The sequence below is a fragment of the Apium graveolens genome, chromosome 3, assembly GCF_009905375.1.
Source record: "Apium graveolens cultivar Ventura chromosome 3, ASM990537v1, whole genome shotgun sequence".
Classification (NCBI taxonomy): Eukaryota; Viridiplantae; Streptophyta; class Magnoliopsida; order Apiales; family Apiaceae; genus Apium; species Apium graveolens.
In genome coordinates, this window is record NC_133649.1 from 83,636,617 (window position 1) to 83,662,078 (window position 25,462).

At 40.2% G+C, this 25,462-nt stretch overlaps 2 protein-coding genes across 2 annotated transcripts; both read left to right on the forward strand.

Annotated features, from left to right (window-relative positions):
* The first annotated feature begins 1,623 nt into the window (after window positions 1-1,623).
* On the forward strand, window positions 1,624-3,314 carry LOC141712536 (remorin 4.1). Its single transcript, XM_074515506.1, has 2 exons — window positions 1,624-2,457; window positions 2,864-3,314. Exons 1-2 carry the CDS (start codon window positions 1,822-1,824, stop codon window positions 3,053-3,055), a joined length of 828 nt encoding a protein of 275 aa, XP_074371607.1. The 5' UTR covers window positions 1,624-1,821; the 3' UTR covers window positions 3,056-3,314.
* Window positions 3,315-4,175: 861 nt separating this feature from the next.
* On the forward strand, window positions 4,176-7,796 carry LOC141714402 (uncharacterized). The gene is made up of 2 exons (XM_074517923.1): window positions 4,176-6,988; window positions 7,082-7,796. The coding sequence occupies exons 1-2, from the start codon at window positions 4,176-4,178 to the stop codon at window positions 7,794-7,796; spliced, it is 3,528 nt and encodes a 1,175-aa protein (XP_074374024.1).
* The last annotated feature ends 17,666 nt before the right edge of the window (window positions 7,797-25,462 follow it).

A 25,462-nucleotide genomic window follows, 5' to 3' on the forward strand; every position in this document is an offset into this window, starting at 1 on the left:
CATAAAAATTAAATAAATTCTCTTAAAAGTGGATCTATAGTAAATTTATTTCAAAGTGGGCGCATAATAAATTTTTATCAGATATTTTTGGTTGAAATTATTTAAAATTGGTTATTTGACAAAGGATTGATTTTATTGGCTGATTTTCTTCGATCGAATTTAAAATGATTGGAAAGGACGATATTACTTGTAGTGATGTTACTCGTTATTTTTGTTAAAAAGTAAAAGATCATATTCGGATCTTCCTCCATCCCCTCGAGGTTTTAGTGCGACTGCTTACTTAACATGGTATTAGAATTCGGTTTAGGGTGGGACTCGGATTCGAGTTATTCCAACCCCATTTATTTAATTTAAATATTTGTATTGGTATTGGTTATTGATATTGTTTATGTATGTTGTTGGTCAATTGGTATGTATGTTGTTGGTCAATTGGTACGAAAAATATAGTACTATCGAGGGAAATGTTAAAGAGTATAAGATCTTGTTCGGGTCTTCTTCTATCACTTTAAGGTTTTAGTGCGACTGATTACTTAACACTTTTAAAAAAAACTTGCAGTTAAATTTCTTTAAAATAATACCACTGAGACCGGAAAAAATATATTATTTTACCGAATTTATTACTTTATCGATATAATAATATTTTATTACTTTATCAATAAAGTAATCTTTTATTACTTTATTATAGATTGATGTAAAAACAACCAGAATTATAAATTATTTTCGGCATTACAAGATTTGTTCAGAATGAAATGATGAATAAGAACTTGGTCAAATAAATAAATGAAACTATCTCTAATTTACGATACGGGAACGTGATGGATGTTGAGCATCGTTTGTATATCCAAGCGACAATGATGCGGTTATGAAACCATACGGATGAAGAAATCATTTATCGGTAACGAATATTTATGAAGAAATCCAAAGAAATATTTCAAGACATCAATACTGTGAAAAATATTTGTAACAACACGAGTAAAATATATCGAGAGTTATTTATGCTTTACATAAAGTCAAAAATGATATTAGTTTTGGCTTTGGAGGAAATAGAAAACAAGCTACTCTCGATTCATATTTTAAAAGAATTGAATTTTGTAACTCATTACGTTAAATATATAATTATTACTTTACATATTACCTGGACCCTTAATAATTTTCAAATTTTTTATTATCTTATGTTTTTATCGAGAATATTACTTTACAACATTGATCCCAGTTGAAACCGACGAAATTTATTACTTAATCAAGGTTATTACTTTATCGGGTATTACTTAATTGAGGTTTAATTCTATTCAATTTTGATTAGCCGACTGCGTGATGATTAAATCATTTTTGGATCGTTTTATAGTTGTCAAGAATTTTTTCCTTTAAAATTTGAGACCGCCCATCTTTTATCACCTTTTGAACTCTACACCAAGTTAATCAAACAATTAATTTACAATTTTTCATGTGAATTTAAGATGGTTGGATAGGATACATCGATATTTTATATATATTTTATTATGACATAACGTGATATCATATATAAGTTTTAATAAAAAAAATGATATAATAGAAGAGATGTGTACGGCTCATATTGCTTTACTTTCGTCTTAATTAATTAATTATTATAAACTAAATTATCATCTACCAAGACATGACTAATTCGCACTGGTGGATTCTCGAAAAGGAAGAACTATGCGCAATTTTAATCTCACATATTATATTACAAGATTGTGAACATGCTTGATCCCTTTACTTCTTTTCTTTCTATTCCCTGGTTGTCATCTTCATTTATCAATTATCATACTATTCCACCACAGGCACTTACAAAATTAAAGTATAATGATGTTAAGTGATCACATAGCAGCTACCACTAGTAGTACTAGTACTACTACTCAACCTGCAGACCAAGAGCATGAAGATGATGATGAGCAAATCATGAGTATCAGAGACATTCATGCTCTGACTCCTCCACGTCCTCCTCCTCCTCGTCGCAGGGAAACTTGGGAAACAAGTAGCCACCAGTCGTCTTTATCGATGGCTAGCAGTGAAGGCAGTGAGAATTTCACTACTATTAGTAGGGAATTTAATGCACTAGTTCTTGCAGGATCAGCTGCGGAAAATAACCGCAATGAAAATGATCATGGTGGTGGTAATAATGGAAATTATAACTTGGGAATGATCGGGGAAGAAGAGGAAATGAACCCTTTGGCAATTGTCCCGGATACTAATCCCATGGCATCTCCTAGACGTCAGAGTGCAACTACTGTTACAGGTGCTTCGTCTTCCATGAATAATAATCATAGTGAAGTGTCGGTACAGAGGGTGAAGAAAGAGGAGGTGGAGACCAAGATTACTGCATGGCAAAATGCTAAGATTGCTAAGATTAATAATAGGTTTAAGCGCGAAGATGCAATTATTAATGGATGGGAAAATGAGCAGATTCAGAAATCCTCTTCTTGGATGAAGAAAATTGAGGTACTAATTGTTTTTTCCAAACTTATATAATTTGCAGGTTCATAAATTTTAACAGAAATATATAATTTTATTCTTGCTATTTCAATTTAGTGTGTTCCGTAAGGCAATGTTATTCTTATGTCCTTTTGTGAGAGCTGAGCTGAACTCTGCCTTGTCATTTCCAGCCAAACAAAATAGATTTTTGGTTTTACATTATCCAAGGACTAGGATGTGAGATAATAGGCTCCTTTAATTGTTTGAAAACTGCAAATTATGAAATGAACTATGTCTTAACTTAATTGGAATTATTTTAGAGTATGATAAATTGCATATCCATGTAAACCTTCCAGAATGGAGATAATATTCTTTCCGGAAACCTGAAGCTTATGCTAAGATCCGTCATGAAATAATGTATTTATTCCTGTAGAGAAAGCTAGAGGAGAAAAGAGCAAGAGCCCTGGAGAAGATGCAGAATGACACAGCAAAAGCACACCGAAAAGCAGAGGAAAGGAGAGCATCAGCAGAGGCAAGAAGAGGAACAAAAGTGGCCAAGGTTTACGAAATAGCAAACTTGATGAAAGCTGTGGGACGAGCACCATCCAAACGAAAGTTTTTCTAGATACAAAATTTGCAAGGTATTTTTTAACAAGGAGTTTGTAATGGACAATACAAAAGCATACTAAATATGTAATGTTAGATTTCTGTCGTCCTTTCGCTTGTTAGAGGTAACGTTGATGCAGAAATCGGAGTGATGCGTCTACTTGTTTGGGGTGTGTAAACATATTGAAGATATCATCCATTCTGATCGATGAATCCCTTGAACAGTTTCTGCCTTGTAAAACATGCAGTATGCTATTAAAATGTTCAGTTGTTGATCAGAGTTGGATTATGTTTTCTGGTCATTATTCAGCGCACTTTAGTGCTTACTTTTGTTGGTAAACTGGGGCAGACCTCGTAAAGGATCTGTTTCCCTCTCTTGTCGGGTATACACTCAAAGCATTAAGTACCTGTTTGCCTGTAGTACAGGGTCCCAAAGTACCAAATTGAAATACAGATACAATCATCTGGTGTGCCAATCAAGCAACAGGTCCGAACCTCAACAAAACCTCAGGAAACCAAAATTACCACCAGTGACCTCTATCAGGCCATTCTCCATATTCTTTACATAACGCGAAGTTGACAAGATCAAATTGCCAAATCGCGAGTTTGTAAACTAATTACGTAATAATCACACGTTTTAAAGACTTCTATACCAAATTAAGATTGACTAGGCACATACACTTTCTATAATGATGAAAACAAGTGTACCTGGTGTGGGACCAGGACAAAACGGCCCAAATGAATTACAGTTAGATTAATTGTAATACATTATGTAAAGCCCAAGAAGGCCCACTTTGTAAGAAAAAAGCCTATTTAGGACTTAGTATAAATAAAAGAGAACAATCTCATTTGAAGGGGTTGGCAAATTATAGGAAAGAGACAATCTCCTATAATTAGAGTCTAATAATATTATTGGATCATCATTTGGAAATCGTCCAGATGCGTATCTTGATGAGAAACCAGGCAGGGTTTGAAACCGTTTCCGGGAGCCCCCTATCATTGGTGCTTGAAAAGGCACGCATCGACAGGACACTAAAAACTCCGGCCCTCGATCATTTCGACGGATCCTCGGACCCGTTAGCATTCCTCAATACCTTCGACGGACGTATGACCTTCTTCGGCCACTCAGAGGTCGCTCGATGTCAATTCTTCTCTACTTGCCTCCAGGGTACCGCCCTTCGATGGTACAACAACTTGCCCCCCGGTCTATCGACTCATGGGCGGCCCTAAAAAGCAAGTTTCAAGCTCGTTTTTCCATTAACTACAAAGGAATAAAGGTCACAGCTTCCCTTATGACAATGCACCAACGCTTAGGAGAAAGTCTCCGAAGTTTTCTAACACGATTCAGAGAAAAAATAGCAGAGATTCCGGATTTAATTGAGCAAATGGCAGTCAATTTTCAGACAGCAGGCATTGATAAATCTCGCCATGGTTTGCTCTTAGAGGAGATCTTTGAGAAAAGACCTAAAACCTTACAAGCAGCATTCCAAATTATAGAACATCGCATGATGCTCCAAGAGGCAGTAAGCTGCATACAGTCTCCCAAACGCTCCTCCAGGTATGAACGACGACGCAGCTACAGTCCGCGATCTCCCGCGCGTGACAGACGTCAGGAACGTCGCCGTTCACCGCCTAGTCATACCGTCGAGCGTCAACCAAGGGACAGAAGAGAGAGAGACTGGCAACCCCGCAGTCGTCTAGAAAAAGAATTTACTATGCTTAACACCGAGAAAACGACCATCTTAGCGGTCCTAAAGACAGAGCTGGACTATCGTCCTCCAAGACCCATGAAACCGGGTCGTCCTCCAAGCTCTAGATACTGCGATTACCATGAGGATACAGGCCACACAACTGAACAATGCTTTCAACTAAGCAACCTTATCGAGGGCAAAAATCGCCGAGGACAGCTAGTGCATTATGTACAGCGGGAGGATTCTCCTCGACGCCATAGACGAGTTGAAGAAGATCGGGTAATTGACGTTATTTTTGGTGGTGTGGCAGCCGGGGGACTCTCTCATAACTCCCGAAAAAGCTATGCTCGTGAAGTTTTTAATGTCAACCCACCGACATCCAAACGTACCCGGACAAATCTGTCCCCTGTCATTTCCTTCTCAGATGATGACTACCTTCCTGGTCTCATCGAAGGCCATCAGGACGCCCTTGTCATCACGACCCGGGTGGGAAACAATATGGTAAAAAAAATGCTGGTCGATAATGGCAGCTCCGTCGACGTCCTATACCATCATGCCTTCTCCCGAATGAACCTCGGAGATCGACGCCTGGAGAATGCCCGAACGCCTCTGTATGGTTTTACTAGGAACGAGGTACATGTAGTGGGGACAGTCGACATGCCGGTGCTTTTTGGTTCTCCCCCATGTCAGATTTGGAAGATGGTCAAGTTTCATGTGATCAGTGCATCTTCGAGTTTCAACGCCATATTGGGACGAACAACGATCACTGCCCTTCGGGCCATTACTTCCATCTCCCATTTGAAAATGAAGTTCCCCACAGACTTTGGTGTAGGAGAAATGATTGGTGATCAAGCGACGGCTAGGCAGTGTTATCTAACCACTGTTTCTCCAAGGAAAAAGACAGATGAAGAGTTAGAAGTCAATCAAGTACTTGACATCGACCCAAGAGAATTGATCGACACATCCACAAGCAATTCATGCTCCCCTCTCGAGGAAACAGAAGATATAGAAGTATTTGAAGGAAACCCCGATAAAACAACAAGAATTGGCAAGAATCTCTCATCAGATCTCAAAAAAGAAATCATGAACCTCATCCGGGAATTCTCCGATATTTTTGCTTGGGTCCCGAGGGACATGCCCGACATCCCAGAGGCCATTGCTCGACATTCGCTGCACATCAGTAAGGACACCAGGCCTGTGCGACAGAAACAACGCTTATTCTCGGCTGAGAAAAGAGCAGCCATCGACCAAGAGGTCGACAGACTCCTCGACGCCGGCTTCATCGATCCTGTGCAATTCCCCACCTGGATATCGAACGTGGTTCTGGTTAAGAAAAGCAATGGAAAGTGGAGAATGTGCATTGATTATTCAGATGTTAATAGGGCGTGCCCCAAAGATTTTTACCCTTTACCCAATATCGACCAACTCATCGACGCCACAACGGGAAATGAACTCCTGTCCTTTATGGACGCCTTTTCGGGGTATAATCAAATTAAAATGGATTCTCATGACTGGCAACAAACCGCTTTCATCACACACAGGGGAGTCTTTGGTTATAAAGTAATATCCTTCGGAGTAATCAATGCGGGCGCTACTTTTCAGCAGACGATGGATAAAATATTCTCCTCGCATATAGGAAGAAACATGCTAATATACGTCGATGACATGATTACAAAGTCAAAAGTTGCCTCCGACCATGTGACAGACCTTCGAGAAACGTTCACCAACGCAAGGGCAAATAACATGCGACTGAACCCTGCAAAGTGTTCATTCGGCCTTACTACAGGTAAATTCTTGGGGTTCCTGGTCACCCAGAAAGGCATCGAGGCCGATCCAGCTCAGACAAAAGCTATTCTAGAAATGAGCAAATTTAGATCCATTAAAGACTTACAAAAGCTCATAGGGTGTATAGCCGCTCTTCGAAGGTTCATTCCTCAATCTTCAAAGAGAAGCCTCCCATTTTTCTCTGCAATGAAGAAAGCTTCCAAATCATCACAGTTTGAATGGAACGAAGATTGTGAAAAAAAATTCACGGAGTTAAAGATATTTTTGACAAATCCTCCAGTTTTAACTCGGCCCTTAACAGGCGAACCGCTACGAGTATATCTCTCAGCTTCCGATGAAACTGTCGCGGCAGTGTTGGTCCGTGTCGATGAGGGAAATAATGTCCCTGTATATTACATCAGCCACTCACTCCGAGATGCGGAAACAAGATACCCACAAGTCGAGAAACTCGTATACGCTCTCGTTGTCGCGAGTCAGTAAGCTCCGTCATTATTTTCAAGCGAGAGAAATTCATGTTCTAACCAATTACCTCTGAAAAGAATCCTGCACAAGCCCGACATAACTGGCAGGCTCACAGCTTGGACCATCGAGTTAAGCCAATTCTACATCGAGTACAAACCTCGAACGGCGATCAAGGCCCAAGTTCTCTCGGATTTCGTCGCTGAATGCCAGTTTAAATCCAAGACACATAAACCTGAAGATGACCAGTCTCGCCCGTGGCTTTTGTTTGTTGATGGCTCCTCGACATCCAACTCTGGAGGAGCAGGGGTCATACTAATCAGTCCAGGAGGATTCAAAATTCAACAGGCTCTCAAGTTCGGGTTTTCCACCACAAACAACGTGGCCGAGTACGAGGCACTCATCGCCGGACTAAAGCTCGCATCCGATCTCGAGGCAGAGGTCATTGACATATTTGGGGATTCTCAGTTGGTTTCCAAACAGATAAGTGGCGAATTTAAGACGCATAATGAAAGGATGGCCCGATATTTAACAAGAACACAAGAGCTTCTTAGTAAATTTCCTTCATGGAAAATGTCAAACGTCGACAGGGAGGAGAACCAGTGGGCCAACTCTCTAGCCAAACTGGCCTCTTCCAACCTCCCTACTAATCTCAGCCCAACATACGTCGACATTTTGGAGACCCCCTCCATCGACGAAGTGTCAGTTAATCAAATCCAGGCTAGGCTCGATTGGCGCCAACCCTTCCTTGAATACATTATCGACAATAAGTTGCCTGAGCATAAGTCCGAAGCCTGCACTCTTATGTTCAAAGCCAGGAACTAATGTGTTGTGGGTTCGGAGTTATATCGACGCGCCCTCTCTGAGCCTCTACTCCGTTGCTTGTCTCCAGAAGAGGCCCTCCAAGCGATCGTAAAAATACATACGGGAATCTGTGGTGAGCATCTAGGAGGGAAAACCTTAGCCCTCAAAATTATCTGACAAGGTCTATTCTGGCCCACAATTCGAAAGGATTGTGAAGAATACGTCAAAAAATGTCAAGCATGTCAGCTTCATGGAAATGTAAACCGTCGACCCACGACTGAACTAAACTCTATTCTCAGCCCGTGCCCCTTTTTCCAATGGGGAATAGATATTGTGGGTCCCTTTCCAAAATCCAAGAATCAGTGCCAATACATCGTAGTCGCCGTGGATTACGCAACCAAATGGGTCGAAGCAAAACCCCTTGCTAAAATTTGAGAAAAAGAGATGATAGAATTCTTTATGGAATTTATCGTCTTTCGCTTTGGGATCCCCATAATCTTAGTTTCTGATAACGACACTCAGTTCGTAGGGAAACGGTTTGAGGAAACCCTGCTTGAATTAAAAGTCCAGCATATCAAAGCATCTGTAGCATACCCCCAAGCTAATGGTCTAGCAGAAGTAACAAATAGAACCATCCTACAAGGCTTGAAGAAAAGAATTGAAGAAATACCCCGGTGCTGGGTTGATGAACTCCCGAACGTGTTGTGGTCATATAGGACGACTCCCCGAAGCGCGACGGGTGAAACTCCTTTTCGTCTGGCTTATGGGGTTGATGTTGTCATACCTGTTGAGGTAAGTCTCACCTCACCACGTGTCGATGTATTCGATCCTGCTCTATCTCTCGAAGGCCTTCGCCTTCACAATGATTTGTTAGAAGAAATAAGGGAAGAAGCCTGAATGCGGGTGATCACCCAGCAAGAGAAAACCGCAAGGTACTTCAACAAAAAGGTCAAACCCAAAAACTTCAAGGTCAACGACCTCGTCTTAAGGGATTCCGTGGCATCGCAACCCAATGTTTCAGGAAAATTCAAACCAGCATGGGAAGGCCCTTATCGGATCTCGAGACTTGTAAGTGCGGGGACCTATGAGCTTGCACACCTCGACGGGAAACCCATCAAAAATGCCTGGAATGGGATTCATCTCAAAAAGTTCTATCAGTAGTTTGATCTCAGTTGTAACCTGTTATCTTGAGGCAGCAAATGCCATACCAAAGACAAACCCTCGATGCAATGATGGTCGTTATGAGACCCCCACCGAGGGGTGATTAAGTTATGATGAACAAATTTCTTTAATTTAGTCCAAGTAAGGAACATAGACTTTCGTTTTATTCATTCCTTACATAATCGGCAAAAACAAAAGGATAACCTTCAAAAACTTTAATCGACATAAACATTTCAAAAAAGAGATTAAAAATAAGCTTTGGCTCACAGATTAATCTGAAAATACCCAAACAAACAATCGGAGACTCGAAACCATTCATGTAACACCCCCAGATCCGGGGTCGGGGATCCGGGTTGTCACGGTCTTTCTTTCCACAATATCACTTCACTTAATTAATAATAAATAACCTCATGCTGTGACCCCATACTAACACACACCACAACCCGTTATAGTCTCAGAGATGAAATTGAAATAAGTACAAGTCTTTGAGTCCACAATTTAAAAGTTATTACAACCCAAAACGATTACTTGATAAATTTACAGTTAATTGCCATTATCTGCCACAAGTTATAATTATACATAATTTGATTCTCAAAAGTAGATGGTCTGAACTACAATGGATCTACCTCTGCAGCTATAGCAGCTACAACATCATCGGGAAGACGCGGGACGCTTCCCATGCGCTTGCGCTGGGTCTGCTGGAGTCTGGCCATCTCTCCTAACTGTTGTTGTGTGATGAAGAAATAAAGCAAGAGTGAGCCTTACAGCTCGCAAGATAATACATAGTGATAACAATAATATAAGTATCTAAATGGATACTTAATAGAATCTCTATCATGTGTAAGATAATTACTTACTAGATATAAGTAAAAACAAGGAATGAAGTTACCAATACTTCACCACACTTATATCATTTATAAAGCTACTTGAACTTCCACCGTTCAAAGTATTATAAGTTTTAAGAAAAACATCTCATAGATGAGACCACAAGTTAAGACTTGAATAGATTCAATCTTTGAAATATTATTGAATGAAAAAGTTATGAGATACTTTATTTAGTTCCGATATATATATATCCACATATATATCTCTTTAAACATTTCCTGGAACCTCTGTTATGTAAAGTATGAACAGAGTTTGAAACATCCAATAAATTTTGGAAAGGAAAAGAATTTTGGCATAAACCAGATATCTTGCTGATCAGGCAAAGATACCAATAAGTAACCTTTTCTACTAGTAGATGGATGAATTCCCCACCGGTCATCACCCTGGCCTCATAAGGACCTTGTGCTGGACCGCCACCCGGCCTCTTACGCGTTGATGGACTGCCACCCAGCCACTTACAAAATAATAGACCGTACCCCGGCCTGTCGCTTATGCCGACTCAATTAGACGGGCTTACTTCCCGAACATTGGGCAAGTAATCAATTCATTTACCAAAACTGCAACCTCGTTGCGAATATAAAATACACCACAGAGCCGGATTCCCCAGGTTTTGAGCGAGTATTTAAATCCCCTTAAAAAGGAAGATCTTAAATATAAAAATGAGTTTTGGGATCCGCTCTAACTTTAAAAATCATTTTGAAGACTCGAAAACACTTTATAGAGTGTTTGGAGTAAAGCTGATTTAATGAAGTAAATCAGTCCCCAGAATATTTAGAAAATGACTGAATATTATTATTTAAATAATATTCCCATAAAGGATAATCTTTATAAAAATAATTGAAGTAGAAGTATTAAAACTTATACTTGAAACGAGTATTAAATAACCAAAGATATACTTATATGAAAGTACTATCTTTATTTGAATAATCGAAAATAAGTTCGATTATTGACACCTTATTCTTTAATAAAATAAAGAATATTTTTCAGTAATAAGCGGAGTCATAATACCTCGAATGAATATTATAAATAATATTCATAAAATAAAGGAGTCATACATCCTCGATTGAATATCTAAGTAATATTCAATAATAATATAAAGGAGTCATAAGCCCTCGAATAATATTCGAAATAATATTCATTTAATAAAATAAAGAAGTCATAAGCCCTCGAATGACTATTCATAATAATATTCATTAAATAAAATAAAGTTAAAGTTATCGAATAAACCTTATTCGATTAATAGTTTTGAAAACTATGACCATATATATATAAATATATATATATATATATATATCCATATCCATATATACAAAATCTACTCGGGATCCTCGACTCCCGGTTTTAGAAAATAATTTCACCTTTGGGTCCCTATACCAAGGGTATATGCAAGTTACCGCTATTCTCTAGCATATGTATTATCAACTGAACCAACAGATATATATTTCAAGAATATGAAATAGGCATGCATATATACCATATCACATGCTACAATATATCGCAAGAATTTTGCTAAATAACCAATATGCATTTATCGCAAGATCATGCATATACAAATGTATACATCACAACAACAGTTATAACGGGTAGAAAACTTGCCTGAGCGACTCGGGGTGATAAAAGGCTCGGGACGAGTCTGGTAACCTATAAACAACAAGTAAGTTGGAATTAAACCAAAATCACTTGTAAATCTATACTTTAACTAACTTAGACTCTAACGCTTGATTTGCGCTCACTGATTTGCTTAAGTCACTCGGGTACCCTCGGCTCCACCATTTTTAATAATTTAACCTTTACGAGTTTTAAAGCGATTCCTTCGCGAGTGTCTTACCAACTGCCTAACACACTTACCATAAATGTTTCATACATTAATTAACCCTTTTTGGTCTTTAACCTATGTTTCAAAGTTAGGCGAGGGAAAAAGTTTCGTTCGCGAAACGCCGTTACTTGAAACGGTCGTTTCTCCTAAACCGTGCATCGGAATCGAACGAACTACATATCAAAACGAAGCTCGTAACATGAGCTATCTAAACATGGCAGTGGTCATAAACTAGTAGGGGGTTCTCGGGTCCTAATGCTATGCACAAAAACAGTCCAAAGAAAATCGGACGTTACGACGGCTATGTTTACGCGATTTCCAAATTTTAAACCATTCAAAACCAACCACAAACCAACCTCAAATCCAACATACAACCAACACCCATCCTTATCACATCATAACAATCCCAACCAATTCAATTTAATCATTCATACTTATGCCTAAACTTAACTTTAATCATACTTAAGTTCTTTTAAATCAAAACCACAATAATTACCATTCCATTTCACTACCATTCCAAATCCCAAACTCTAAATCATAACAACAAGCTACAATATCATCCCACTAATCAAAATCATCTTATAATATATAGGAATCTAGGGTTTGGAGATGGTATACCTTCCTTGAAGTGGTGGGAGGAGCTAGGAAGCCTTAAGAAGCTTTGAGAAGTCTTAGGAAAGCTTGGATCTTCAAGAAAAACAAGAAAAAGTTCAAGTTAAAAACTTGAAAACACTATTCATTATCTTCTTCTTTGATTAAATGAAGAAGATTGAGAAGGAATTAATGGATTAAACTCATGATATAGTCCTAACTAAGCATGAAGATGATTAGGGAATTATCTTACCAATTTAGGAAGCTTGGATCTTGGATTTTGAAAAATCTTGCCTTTAAAAAGTGAGAAAGCCGAGAGCAATGAAGAACTAATGCCTTGGTTGCTTTTTGATTTTTTGATGAAAATGATTTTACTTGGCTTGGTTGACTTGTTTTGTATTTGATTTAGTCAATTACCTTCTTGCCCTTGAAATTGTGTGGTTACAAAGCTACCACACCTCCTTCCTTCCTATATCATGCTTATGTCATCCTCATGATGTCATCCTCCCTTCCTTGTCCTCTTTCTATTGGTTGGATGACATCATTCCCACTAATCCCTTTGATTAACTTCCTAATCGTTTGCCTAATGACCGCTGATCTGTTATACGGTTCGCTTAACTTTCGTTCTCGTTTATCGTTTGAAGGATCATACCCGGGATCTTATTACTTAGGTTCCCTTAACCTTTCTCAATACATTATATTCCTTTTTATGATCCTCTATTGTAATCCTTTAATTTAAATCCTTTTTTTTTATCCTGTTACCTTATACTCAATTCTCTCCGTATCTTGTGGATTTCCGGGAAAAACCAAAGTGTTCGGAATTGGATTCTGACGATCTTTACATACACTTATATACTACATAGAGTACTAATAATATCCCAGAATATCCATAACAGAACCCCTACATAGTGTGGCGTGAAAAGTTTTCTCATTCAGCTAAAACACTATTCACAAGGGTTACAAAAAGTTGAAAATTTTGGGGTTATTACAGTCTCCCCTCCTTAAAAGGATTCCGTCCCGGAATCAAACAGAAAATAAATGGGGGTACTTTTCTAGCATTGTGCTCTCTAGTTCCCAAGTTGATTCTTCCACGTTGTGATTCTGCCATAGTACTCTGACTAGCTTGATCACTTTGTTCCGAAGCACCTGCTCCTTCTTATCCATAATCCTTACTGGCTTCTCCACGTAAGTTAGATCTGGCTGCATATCCACCTGCTCGTACTCCACTATGTGCCTGGCATCCCGATGATACCTCCTTAGCATTGACACATGGAACACATTATGAACTTGTTGCAAATTAGGGGGTAGGGCTAGCTCGTAAGCTAACTTTCCAATCCGTCTTAATATCTCAAAAGGTCCAATGTATCTTGGGCTTAGTTTTTCTTTCTTTCCGAACCTCATTAATCCCTTCCAAGGGGATACTTTCAACAGTACTAAGTCCCCTACTTCATATTCCTTGTCCTTTCGGGCTAGGTCTGCATATTTCTTCTGTCTGTCTTGGGCTGCTACAAGTCGCCCTCTGATAAGATCCACTATATCTTTGGTCCTTTGGACCACTTCGGGTCCGAGCATCTTCCGCTCTCCTACTTCATCCCAGTATAAGGGAGATCGACACCTTCTTCCGTACAGGGCCTCATAAGGCGACATTCCGATGCTAGCATGAAAGCTATTGTTATAAGAAAACTCGATCAACGGCAGGTGATCATCCCAACTTCCTTTAAGGTCTATTGCACAGACTCTCAACATATCCTCTAGTGTCTGGATGGTCCTTTCACTCTGTCCATCCGTCTGGGGATGGTACGCGGTACTCATATTTAACTTGGTCCCCGCACACTCCTGAAAGCTCCTCCAAAATCTGGAGTTGAACCTGGGGTCTTGGTCTGAGACAATGGACGCTGGGACTCCATGTCGCGTCACTATTTCCTTAAGGTAAATGTCCACCAGTCTATCGACTGTGTATCTCTCATTGATAGGAATGAAATGAGCTGACTTTGTCAGTCGGTCTATAATTACCCAAATGGCGTCGTGATTGGCTTTCGTCCTTGGCAAGCCTACAACAAAATCCATCGCTATCTGTTCCCATTTCCATTCGGGAATCTCCAGGGGTCGCAAAAGTCCACTGGGTCTCTGGTGCTCTGCCTTTACTCTTTGGCAAGTCAAACACTTGTTTACCCATTCTGCTATGTCCCTCTTCATGTTGGGCCACCAGTAATATTCCTTCAAATCCCTATACATCTTTGTACTTCCCGGGTGAATGGAATACCTTGAACTATGGCTTTCATCCAAAATCTCATCTTTAAGTTCTTGAACATTCGGAACCCAAATTCGATAGGAGTACCTCATTATCCCTTTATCATCTTTCTCAGTATGGATCTCCTCTCCAGTCATTGACTCTCTGCCTTCATATATTATTTTCTCCTGGCACAATCTGATCTTTTCCAATAACTCTGGCTGCATTGAGATCTCAAAAAGCTTTTCAGTTCCGGTTCCGGTTACCTTTACTTCTATTTCCATTCTCTCAAAATCCCTTATCAACTCTTCCGAAGTCGTTATCATTCTGAGTCTTTCCTTTCTACTAAGGACATCAGCCACCACATTGGCTTTCCCTGGATGATAGAAAATCTCAGAATCATAGTCCTTGATTAGTTCTAACCATCTCCTCTGGTGCATGTTGAGCTCTTTCTGCGTAAATATGTACTTGAGGCTCTTATGGTCTGTGAAAATCTCGCACTTCTCTCCATACAAGTAGTGCCTCCAAATTTTTAAAGCAAATACTATTGCCGCGAGCTCAAGGTCATGAGTAGGATATCTAACCTCGTATTCCTTCAGTTGTCTCGACGCATACGTAATAACTTTACCGTGCTGCATAAGCACACATCCTAATCCTTTGTGCGACGCGTCACTATATATCACAAAATCTCCTTTTCCGTCCGGCAATGCTAATACCGGAGCCGTTATCAACCTTTTCTTTAATTCCTGAAAACTGTTCTCGCATTTCTCCGTCCATTCAAACTTCTCTGTCTTACGAGTAAGTCGTGTCAAAGGGGCTGCGATCTTCGCAAAGTCCTGAACAAATCTACGATAGTAGCCGGCCAATCCTATGAAACTCCTTACCTCTGTGAGTGTGGTTGGCCTTTCCCAATTTGAGACCGCCTCTATCTTGGAGGGGTCGACCAATACTCCTTCTTTATTGATCACATGTCCTAAAAACTGTACTTCATTCCGCCAGAATTCACACTTCGAGAATTTGGCATATAACTGCTCCTCTCTGAGTATTCCTAGAGCTATCCTCAAATGCTCTGCATGTTCTGCCTCAGTCCTTGAGTAGATCAAAATATCATCGATAAAAACTATCACACACTTGTCCAAGTACTTCTTAAATACTCTATTCATTAAATCCATGAAAGCCGTTGGGGCGTTGGTTAATCCAAAGGACATTACCAAGAACTCATAATGCCCATACCTGGTACGGAACGCTGTCTTGGAAATATCTTCGGGTTTAATCTTTAGTTGGTGATATCCAGTTCTCAGGTCGATCTTGGAAAAATAAATAGCATCCTTTAGCTGGTCGAACAGATCGTCTATTCTAGGTAATGGGTACCTGTTCTTTATGGTTAGCTTGTTCAACTCTCGATAGTCTATGCACAACCTCATGCTCCCATCTTTCTTCTTAACAAATAAAACTGGTGCTCCCCACGGAGACACACTGGGTCTTATCATACCCTTATCCAAGAGTTCCTGCAATTGGATAGCTAATTCCTTCATTTCTAATGGGGCTAACCGGTAAGGTGCTTTTGAAACTGGCGCCGTCCCTGGGGCCAACTCAATAGCAAATTCAATCACTCTATCGGGTGGTAATCCCGGAAGGTCTTGGGGGAATACATCTTCAAATTCGTTGACTACTGGAATATCTTGTAAGTTGGGCACCTCCTTCTGCGTGTCCACCACATAGGCTAGGTAAGCCTCACTTCCTTTTCGTAGCATCCTTTTGGCCTGGGCCATAGTCAAAAATTTCTGCGTCTGCCTCTTTCCTCTAAATATAACTTCTTTCTTCCCGGGGATATTTAACTTAACTTTCTTCCCTTTACAGTCTATCTGAGCATCATTGCTAGATAGCCAATCCATTCCCAAAATCACATCAAACTCCCCTAATTTAAAAGGAATCAGATCAACACTGAAAGATTGCTCCCCTATGCCTATCTCACAGGCGGGGTGAATCTGGTTAACAGGAATAATTTCATGATTGGCTATTTCTACTTGTAAGGGTTCTATCAAGGGTTCAGCCTTAAGTTTTAACTTACGCACAAGGTCCTTTGATATAAAAGATTTAGTTGCTCCCGAATCAAATAAAACATTTGCACTGACTGAATTTAGAGAAAGGGTACCTGCTATCACATCTGAATCTTTCATAGCATCCTGGACTGTCATGTTGAAAGTCTTCGCAGTAGGTGGCTTATTGGAAGCAGCCCTGCTTGCTCCCGAAGCTGCTGGTTTGTTCATTGGGCATTCCCTCTTCCAATGACCTGGGCGTCCGCACTGATGACAAGTGGCGGTTGGAATGACGGCAGGGGTTGATGATGGGCACTTATTTGAGTAGTGGCCTTCTCGACCGCACTTGAAACAGGTTACTGGCTTTCCTTTACACTCCCCAGTGTGATTCCTTCCACATATGTTACAGGCTGGCAATGGGGGTCGAGACTGGTTGGAATAGGACATTCTTGACTTCTGGCCGCCCTGGCTCACACTCATACTCATTGGACGCTTAAACCCAGTGTTCCTTCCTGGTAGGGACACTGCTCCTCGATTAAATCTAGTTGGGAAGCTCCTTCCTGCGGAACCTCCACCCATGCTCATACTTTTCCTCTTTATTCCTTTCTTCTCTCTTTCCTTCTGCATCTGTTCACTTCCAACTTCTACAATCGTTGCCTTTTGCACCAGAGTGGCATAGTCCGTAAGCTCAAGGATTGCCACCCTATTCTGAATCCACGGTTTCAGTCCCTGCTGAAACCTCCTAGCTTTCTTTTCCTCGGTGCTCACAAACTCCGGCACAAACCTTGATAACTCAGTAAATTTCGCCTCGTACTCTGCTACAGACAAGTTATTCTGCTTTAGCTCCAAGAACTTGAGCTCCATCTGGTTTTCCATAAACCTCGGGAAATACTTTCCCAGAAACAACTGACTAAATCTCTCCCAGGTTATAATAGCATATGTCTCCATGTTTTTCTTGGCCTCCTACCAGTAGTTAGCTTCTCCTTTCAGAAGGTAGGTAGCAAATACAGTCTTCTGTGCCTCCTCGGTACTCAAAATCTCAAAAGATTTCTCCATTTCCTTTAACCATGCCCTTGCCTCAACTGGGTCGGCTGATCCGTGGAACTCAGGGGGCTTAAGGGACTTAAAAGCCCTGAAAGAGTTTGCCACAACATTGTTACTTCCTTGAGGGGGTGGGTTGGGTTGACGTTCCAAATTCTGCCTTAGGAGTTGCATGAACTGGCCCATGGGATCCATGCCTGGGTTTGGTACTGGTTGCTCAACCTCGGTTTCTCCTTCTTCAGCCTCTATCTCAAATCCCTCAACATCATATGTTTCCTCTTCCTCTTCATACAGGGAGTCATCCTGTTCCACATAATCCTCATCTTCCTCTTCACTGTGCTCCTGGTTCCTATCATCCTGGTTATGGCTTCCCTGGTCTTCAGATCCAGGGTTCGCCCTAGTTCCAATCTTTCTTGGCGGCATGATTCTGATAATAATAAAAAATTATTGGGAAAAATTCAACGTTAGGTCACAATCATATACAACATTGTGCCTTGCACAGCTCTTAAAATGGGGAGAACGTATATCGCAATTCTATTATTTTAAGAAAGTTCTAATACGAAGTGCAGTAATAATAACGATAAAAACAGTGATCCCGTCACTATGGAACTGAACCAAAAGGAAACAAATATATACATAATGCGAGAAATACATAGTTTGATCTGGTCAAAAGTACAACAGTGCTACAGTCATCTGTCCCAAAAGTGATACACAAGAGTCTATCTGTCTAGTCAGAAAAAGGGATGCTATATACAAGTCAACTATCCTGGAAAATTGGCTCTTACTAAGGCCTCGGCTAACTAGACAACTAGACTATTCCATCATCCATCCTGAATCACACACCGGAGCGGGTCAGCTCCCAAACCCTTTCCATCACATGACGGAAGATATAGTCGGCCTGCCGCCTGGAGATCCTACCATGCCTGTCCCCCTGGAGCGATCTGAGCCTCGCTCGGGATGTGAGCTCTATCCCCGTAAGCTCCCTCCTCAAGGATCGGGGTATAGAAGCCCTAGTCTCATAAGCTCGGGTACGCCTACCCTGCCCTCTCTGCATCCAACTCCCTCCTGGCCTCATCTAGTCGACCCTCGGCAACAGCCACTCGGGTCCTCAATACATCCTGAACATATCCATGAGCTAACGAAGACTTCCTGTGGGCAGGGTCAAGAGGTGGTGAATCTGAAGCCGCTGAGGGTGCCTCCTCGGTCTGCCTAGGCTCGGAAGTATGGGTCTCTGAGCTGTCATCATCAGGAATCCAAGATAGTGGTGGAGGGGTAGGGGCTCTGACCACCGGAAGTGTGGGTAATGGGGTACCAGCATACACTACCATAGGTCCAACACGCTCCTCAGCTATTGGGACCTCATCCAGGTCCTCCTCATCTGGAATAGTAATAACCTCTGTCTCTGACTCCTCTGAGGGGTCCTCCTCATCTGAAACAGCAATGACCTCCGTCTCAGGCTCCTCTGAGGGGTCCTCCTCATCCTCCTCCATCTCAGGCTCCTCCTGATCCTCAACATCTAGCAATGCCTCATCATGCTCACGCTCGAACATCTCAGGGTCCTCTATCTCAGGCGCTTACACATTAAACGAGCTAAGTTACTATCATGATACTTATAAGGGTTCCCGTAAGGGTTTTAACTGTCAACACTACTTTAAGTAGTCCGACCATGAACTTGGCAAGAGTTCTTATTATCTTTGTGAGTTTGTTATTATATCGACGCATCATCTCTGAGGTTTATAACGCTTAGCTCTGATACCATTTCTGTAACACCCCCACATCCGGGATCGGGGATCCGGGTCGTCACGGTCTTTCTTTCCACAATATCACTTCACTTAATTAATAATAAATAACCTTATGCTGTGACCCCACACTAACACACACCACAACCCGTTATAGTCTCAGAGATGAAATTTAAATAAGTACAAGTCTTTGAATCCACAATTTAAAAGTTATTACAACCCAAAATGATTACTTGATAAATTTACAGTTAATTGCCATTATCTGCCACAAGTTATAATTATACATAATTGATTCTCAAAAGTAGATGGTCTGATCTACAATAGATCTACCTCTGCAGCTATAGCAGCTACAACATCATCGGGAAGACGCGGGACGCTTCCCACGCGCTTGCGCTGGGTCTGCTGGAGTCTGGCCATCTCTCCTAACTGGTATTGTGTGATGAAGAAATAAAGCAAGAGTGAGCCTTACAGCTCGCAAGATAATACATAGTGATAACAATAATATAAGTATCTAAATGGATACTTAATAGAATCTCTATCATGTGTAAGATAATTACTTACTAGATATAAGTAAAAACAAGGAATGAAGTTACCAATACTTCACCACACTTATATCATTTATAAAGCTACTTGAACTACCACCGTTCAAAGTATTATAAGTTTTAAGAAAAACATCCCATAGATGAGACCACAAGTTAAGACTTGAATAGATTCAATCTTTGAAATATTATTGAATGAAAAAGTTATGAGATACTTTATTTAGTCCCGATATATATATCCACATATATATCTCTTTAAACATTTCCTGGAACCTCTGTTATGTAAAGTATGAACAGAGTTTGAAACATCCAATAAATTTTGGAAAGGAAAAGAATTTTGGCATAAACCAGATATCTTGCTGATCAGGCAAAGATACCAATAAGTAACCTTTTCTACTAGTAGATGGATGAATCCCCCACCGGTCATCACCCTGGCCTCATAAGGACCTTGTGCTGGACCGCCACCCGGCCTCTTACGCGTTGATAGGACTTGCCACCCAGCCACTTACAAAATAATAGACCGTACCCCGGCCTGTCGCTTATGCCGACTCAATTAGATGGGCTTACTTCCCGAACATTGGGCAAGTAATCAATTCATTTACCAAAACTGCAACCTCGTTGCGAATATAAAATGCACCACAGAGCCGGATTCCCCAGGTTTTGAGCGAGTATTTAAATCCCCTTAAAAAGGAAGATCTTAAATATAAAAATGAGTTTTGGGATCCGCTCTAACTTCAAAAAAATCATTTTGAAGACTCGAAAATACTTTATAGAGTGTTTGGAGTAAAGCTGATTTAATGAAGTAAATCAGTCCCCAGAATATTTAGAAAATGACTGAATATTATTATTTAAATAATATTCCCATAAAGGAATAATCTTTATAAAAATAATTGAAGTAGAAGTATTAAAACTTATACTTGAAACGAGTATTAAATAACCAAAGATATACTTATATGAAAGTACTATCTTTATTTGAATAATCGAAAATAAGTTTGATTATTGACACCTTATTCTTTAATAAAATAAAGAATATTTTTCAGTAATAAGCGCATAATACCTCGAATGAATATTATAAATAATATTCATAAAATAAAGGAGTCATACATCCTCGATTGAATATCCAAGTAATATTCAATAATAATATAAAGGAGTCATAAGCCCTCGAATAATATTCGAAATAATATTCATTTAATAAAATAAAGAAGTCATAAGCCCTCGAATGACTATTCATAATAATATTCATTAAATAAAATAAAGTTAAAGTTATCGAATAAACCTTATTCGATTAATAGTTTTGAAAACTATGACCATATATATATATAAATATATATATATATATCCATATCCATATATACAAAATCTACTCGGGATCCTCGACTCCCGGTTTTAGAAAATAATTTCACCTTTGGGTCCCTATACCAAGGGTATATGCAAGTTACCGCTATTCTCTAGCATAGGTATTATCAACTGAACCAACAGATATATATTTCAAGAATATGAAACAGGCATGCATATATACCATATCACATGCTACAATATATCGCAAGAATTTTGCTAAATAACCAATATGCATTTATCGCAAGATCATGCATATACAAATGTATACATCACAACAACAGTTATAACGGGTAGAAAACTTGCCTGAGCGACTCGGGGTGATAAAAGGCTCGGGACGAGTCTGGTAACCTATAAACAACAAGTAAGTTGGAATTAAACCAAAATCACTTGTAAATCTATACTTTAACTAACTTAGACTCTAACGCTTGATTTGCGCTCACTGATTTGCTTAAGTCACTCGGGTACCCTCGGCTCCACCATTTTTAATAATTTAACCTTTACGAGTTTTAAAGCGATTCCTTCGCGAGTGTCTTACCAACTGCCTAACACACTTACCATAAATGTGTCATACATTAATTAACCCTTTTTGGTCTTTAACCTATGTTTCAAAGTAAGGCGAGGGAAAAAGTTTCGTTCGCGAAACGCCGTTACTTGAAACGGTCGTTTCTCCTAAACCGTGCATCGGAATCGAACGAACTACATATCAAAACGAAGCTCGTAACATGAGCTATCTAAACATGGCAGTGGTGATAAACTAGTAGGGGGTTCTCGGGTCCTAATGCTATGCACAAAAACAGTCCAAAGAAAATCGGACGTTACGACGGCTATGTTTACGCGATTTCCAAATTTTAAACCATTCAAAACCAACCACAAACCAACCTCAAATCCAACATACAACCAACACCCATCCTTATCACATCATAACAATCCCAACCAATTCAATTTAATCATTCATACTTATGCCTAAACTTAACTTTAATCATACTTAAGTTCTTTTAAATCAAAACCACAACAATTACCATTCCATTTCACTACCATTCCAAATCCCAAACTCTAAATCATAACAACAAGCTACAATATCATCCCACTAATCAAAATCATCTTATAATATATAGGAATCTAGGGTTTGGAGATGGTATACCTTCCTTGAAGTGGTGGGAGGAGCTAGGAAGCCTTAAGAAGCTTTGAGAAGTCTTAGGAAAGCTTGGATCTTCAAGAAAAACAAGAAAAAGTTCAAGTTAAAAACTTGAAAACACTATTCATTGTCTTCTTCTTTGATTAAATGAAGAAGATTGAGAAGGAATTAATGGCTTAAACTCATGATATAGTCCTAACTAAGCATGAAGATGATTAGGGAATTATCTTACCAATTTAGGAAGCTTGGATCTTGGATTTTGAAAAATCTTGCCTTTAAAAAGTGAGAAAGCCGAGAGCAATGAAGAACTAATGCCTTGGTTGCTTTTTGATTTTTTGATGAAAATGATTTTACTTGGCTTGGTTGACTTGTTTTGTATTTGATTTAGTCAATTACCTTCTTGCCCTTGAAATTGTGTGGTTACAAAGCTACCACACCTCCTTCCTTCCCATATCATGCTTATGTCATCCTCATGATGTCATCCTCCCTTCCTTGTCCTCTTTCTATTGGTTGGATGACATCATTCCCACTAATCCCTTTGATTAACTTCCTAATCGTTTGCCTAATGACCGCTGATCTGTTATACGGTTCGCTTAACTTTCGTTCTCGTTTATCGTTTGAAGGATCATACCCGGGATCTTATTACTTAGGTTCCCTTAACCTTTCTCAATACATTATATTCCTTTTTATGATCCTCTATTGTAATCCTTTAATTTAAATCCTTTTTTTTATCCTGTTACCTTATACTCAATTCTCTCCGTATCTTGTGGATTTCCGGGAAAAACCAAAGTGTTCGGAATTGGATTCTGACGATCTTTACATACACTTATATACTACATAGAGTACTAATAATATCCCAGAATATCCATAACAGAACCCCTACATAGTGTGGCGTGAAAAGTTTTCTCATTCAGCTAAAACACTATTCACAAGGGTTACAAAAAGTTGAAAATTTTGGGGTTATTACAATTCATCTCCAGGCAAATATTTATACAGCCTCACCACGTCGACGAGCTGGGCTATAAAATCTCTCTCATAGTGTAAACACTCGACCACAAACTTGATAAACAACTTAATATTTCAGACTCGAGACAAGTAGATGATAAAACCAGCCAATATGCAACTACTTAAAATATGGAAATAAACTTGACCATGAATCGCGTATCCAAAACTTGCTACAAATCCATCATCCGGTGTTATCAATAAAACTCTTAAGTACATAAAAACGTTCAAATCCAGTTACAAAGATCCACAGGGCATACCCCGCCTTCATGCATTATCACCCTTCGACGCTAGATCCTGAAGATAATCATCGAAGGCATGACCCTCGACGGCAAAACCAGCCTCTTCCATCATTCGGAGACATCGTCCGTAACCGTCGCCCAAAGCATCAGCGATATCTTCAACAGCTTTCTCTACTTCTTTTTTCAAGTCTTCATTTTCCTTTACTATCAACTTGTAAGAGCTATCCATACCCTCGACCTGTCGATCCAAGCCTTGGCGCTTGCTCTTCTCCTCATCAAGCTCTTTTTGAACCTCGAGAAGTCGACCCTCGAGTTCTCGCACCCTGTCGCTCGATGCCTTCTCAGCAATCTTCCTTGAAAACACAGAATTTGCCTTAGCCAAATCACCCACTCTATGCTCGAGTTCTGCAAAACCCGCCGCGATTTTCTTCTTTTCCCCATTTCAGGGCAGCAACCTCAGCTTCGAGCTTAGAACAAGCCTCACCATCGACATCAGCCTTGTAATCCTCCAATATGTGCATAAAATCGGAAAGAAACTTCAAAAAAAAATGGGGGGGGGGTTGAATGAATGATGATGAATGAACATGAAGGCAAAAATATATGCACATAGAAAAGAGAGAGAAGAGAATGCACATACTCGCCCAGCCCGGCTTTTACACCGGTCAACAAGGTCCTCACGCCTCCGACCATCGTAAGCAACTAAATCCTGAGGTAAATTAAAAAGATTAAGTGCTCTCAAGGGCACGGTGGATCCACCCGTCCATCGCTCCGTAGGCTGAATCTCGACCCTCACCACCTCTTTCTTAGAACGAGGGTCGACAGTGTTTCCCATATAAACCCTATTCCCAATAACGGTCACAGTCTTGTTCACTCCCTCGACATCAGCCTCCCGTCCACCAACAACTACCTCATCATCTTCCCCCCGAAGCCGCTTTCGAGGGTTACCTTCCACGCGGACGAGGTCTGACACAACCCTCTCATTGTCTTCAATCACCTTGTTCCCCTGATCATCGAGCAACTCAATTAAAACCGAATGAGGGACCCCCGACGGTCCAGGCCTGGCCGCATCAGAAGGCTTCCTCGAGGCACGTTACAACAACAACATCATTGCCTTATCCATCTCTCCTCGAACCCCGCCGTCTAAAACCATTTTCAAAGAAGCGCCTCCCACTACAACACAAAGATAAAAAAAAAACAAATCAGTCACCCTATATATAGACACATACGAAAATAGATAGACAAGAGTCAACAATGGCAGCTACAAAAACTAAAGTGCATAAACAAAATAAAGGCAATAACAAATAAAACACCCCCCTTACAATCGTGCATCTCTAAAAAACCAGAGTCCTTCAAATCTAAATGCGTATACCACGTCCTCGACCCATGAAACTCATCGAGATAAGCAGTGTCGTGCTTCTCCAAGTTATTTAAATAATCAATCGTGTCCTGACTAACTTTCCCGCAAGGCTTTACAAATTCTAAATCAGGACCCCCAACGAACAACCATTGGGAGTGGTAACCGGAGTTCGATGATCTAACGCTAACAATCTTCATCCTCCTATGTCGTGAGTCGAAATATACTTGACCACCATAATACCGCACACCATAAATAGAGAAAAACAATTTCAGAGTCGACGATCGACCCTTATCACAGCACAACGCCACAAAACCACTAAACTAAGCAATGGAATTCGGTGTCAACTGCCCTAGGCCACAACCGATAGCCTTATACATCGTCAGGAAGAAAGGATGTATCGGCAAACGAAGACCAAACTGAAACATAATCATCGCAACCCCATGCATCCCGAACTCGGGCATCATCCAAACCCTCTCGTCTGCTGTCGGCACTCGATATCGGTAACCGTTAGATAAGTCGATGTAACTCTCCAACTTACTCACGGGGGGTCGACGGTGATATAGTAACTAAGA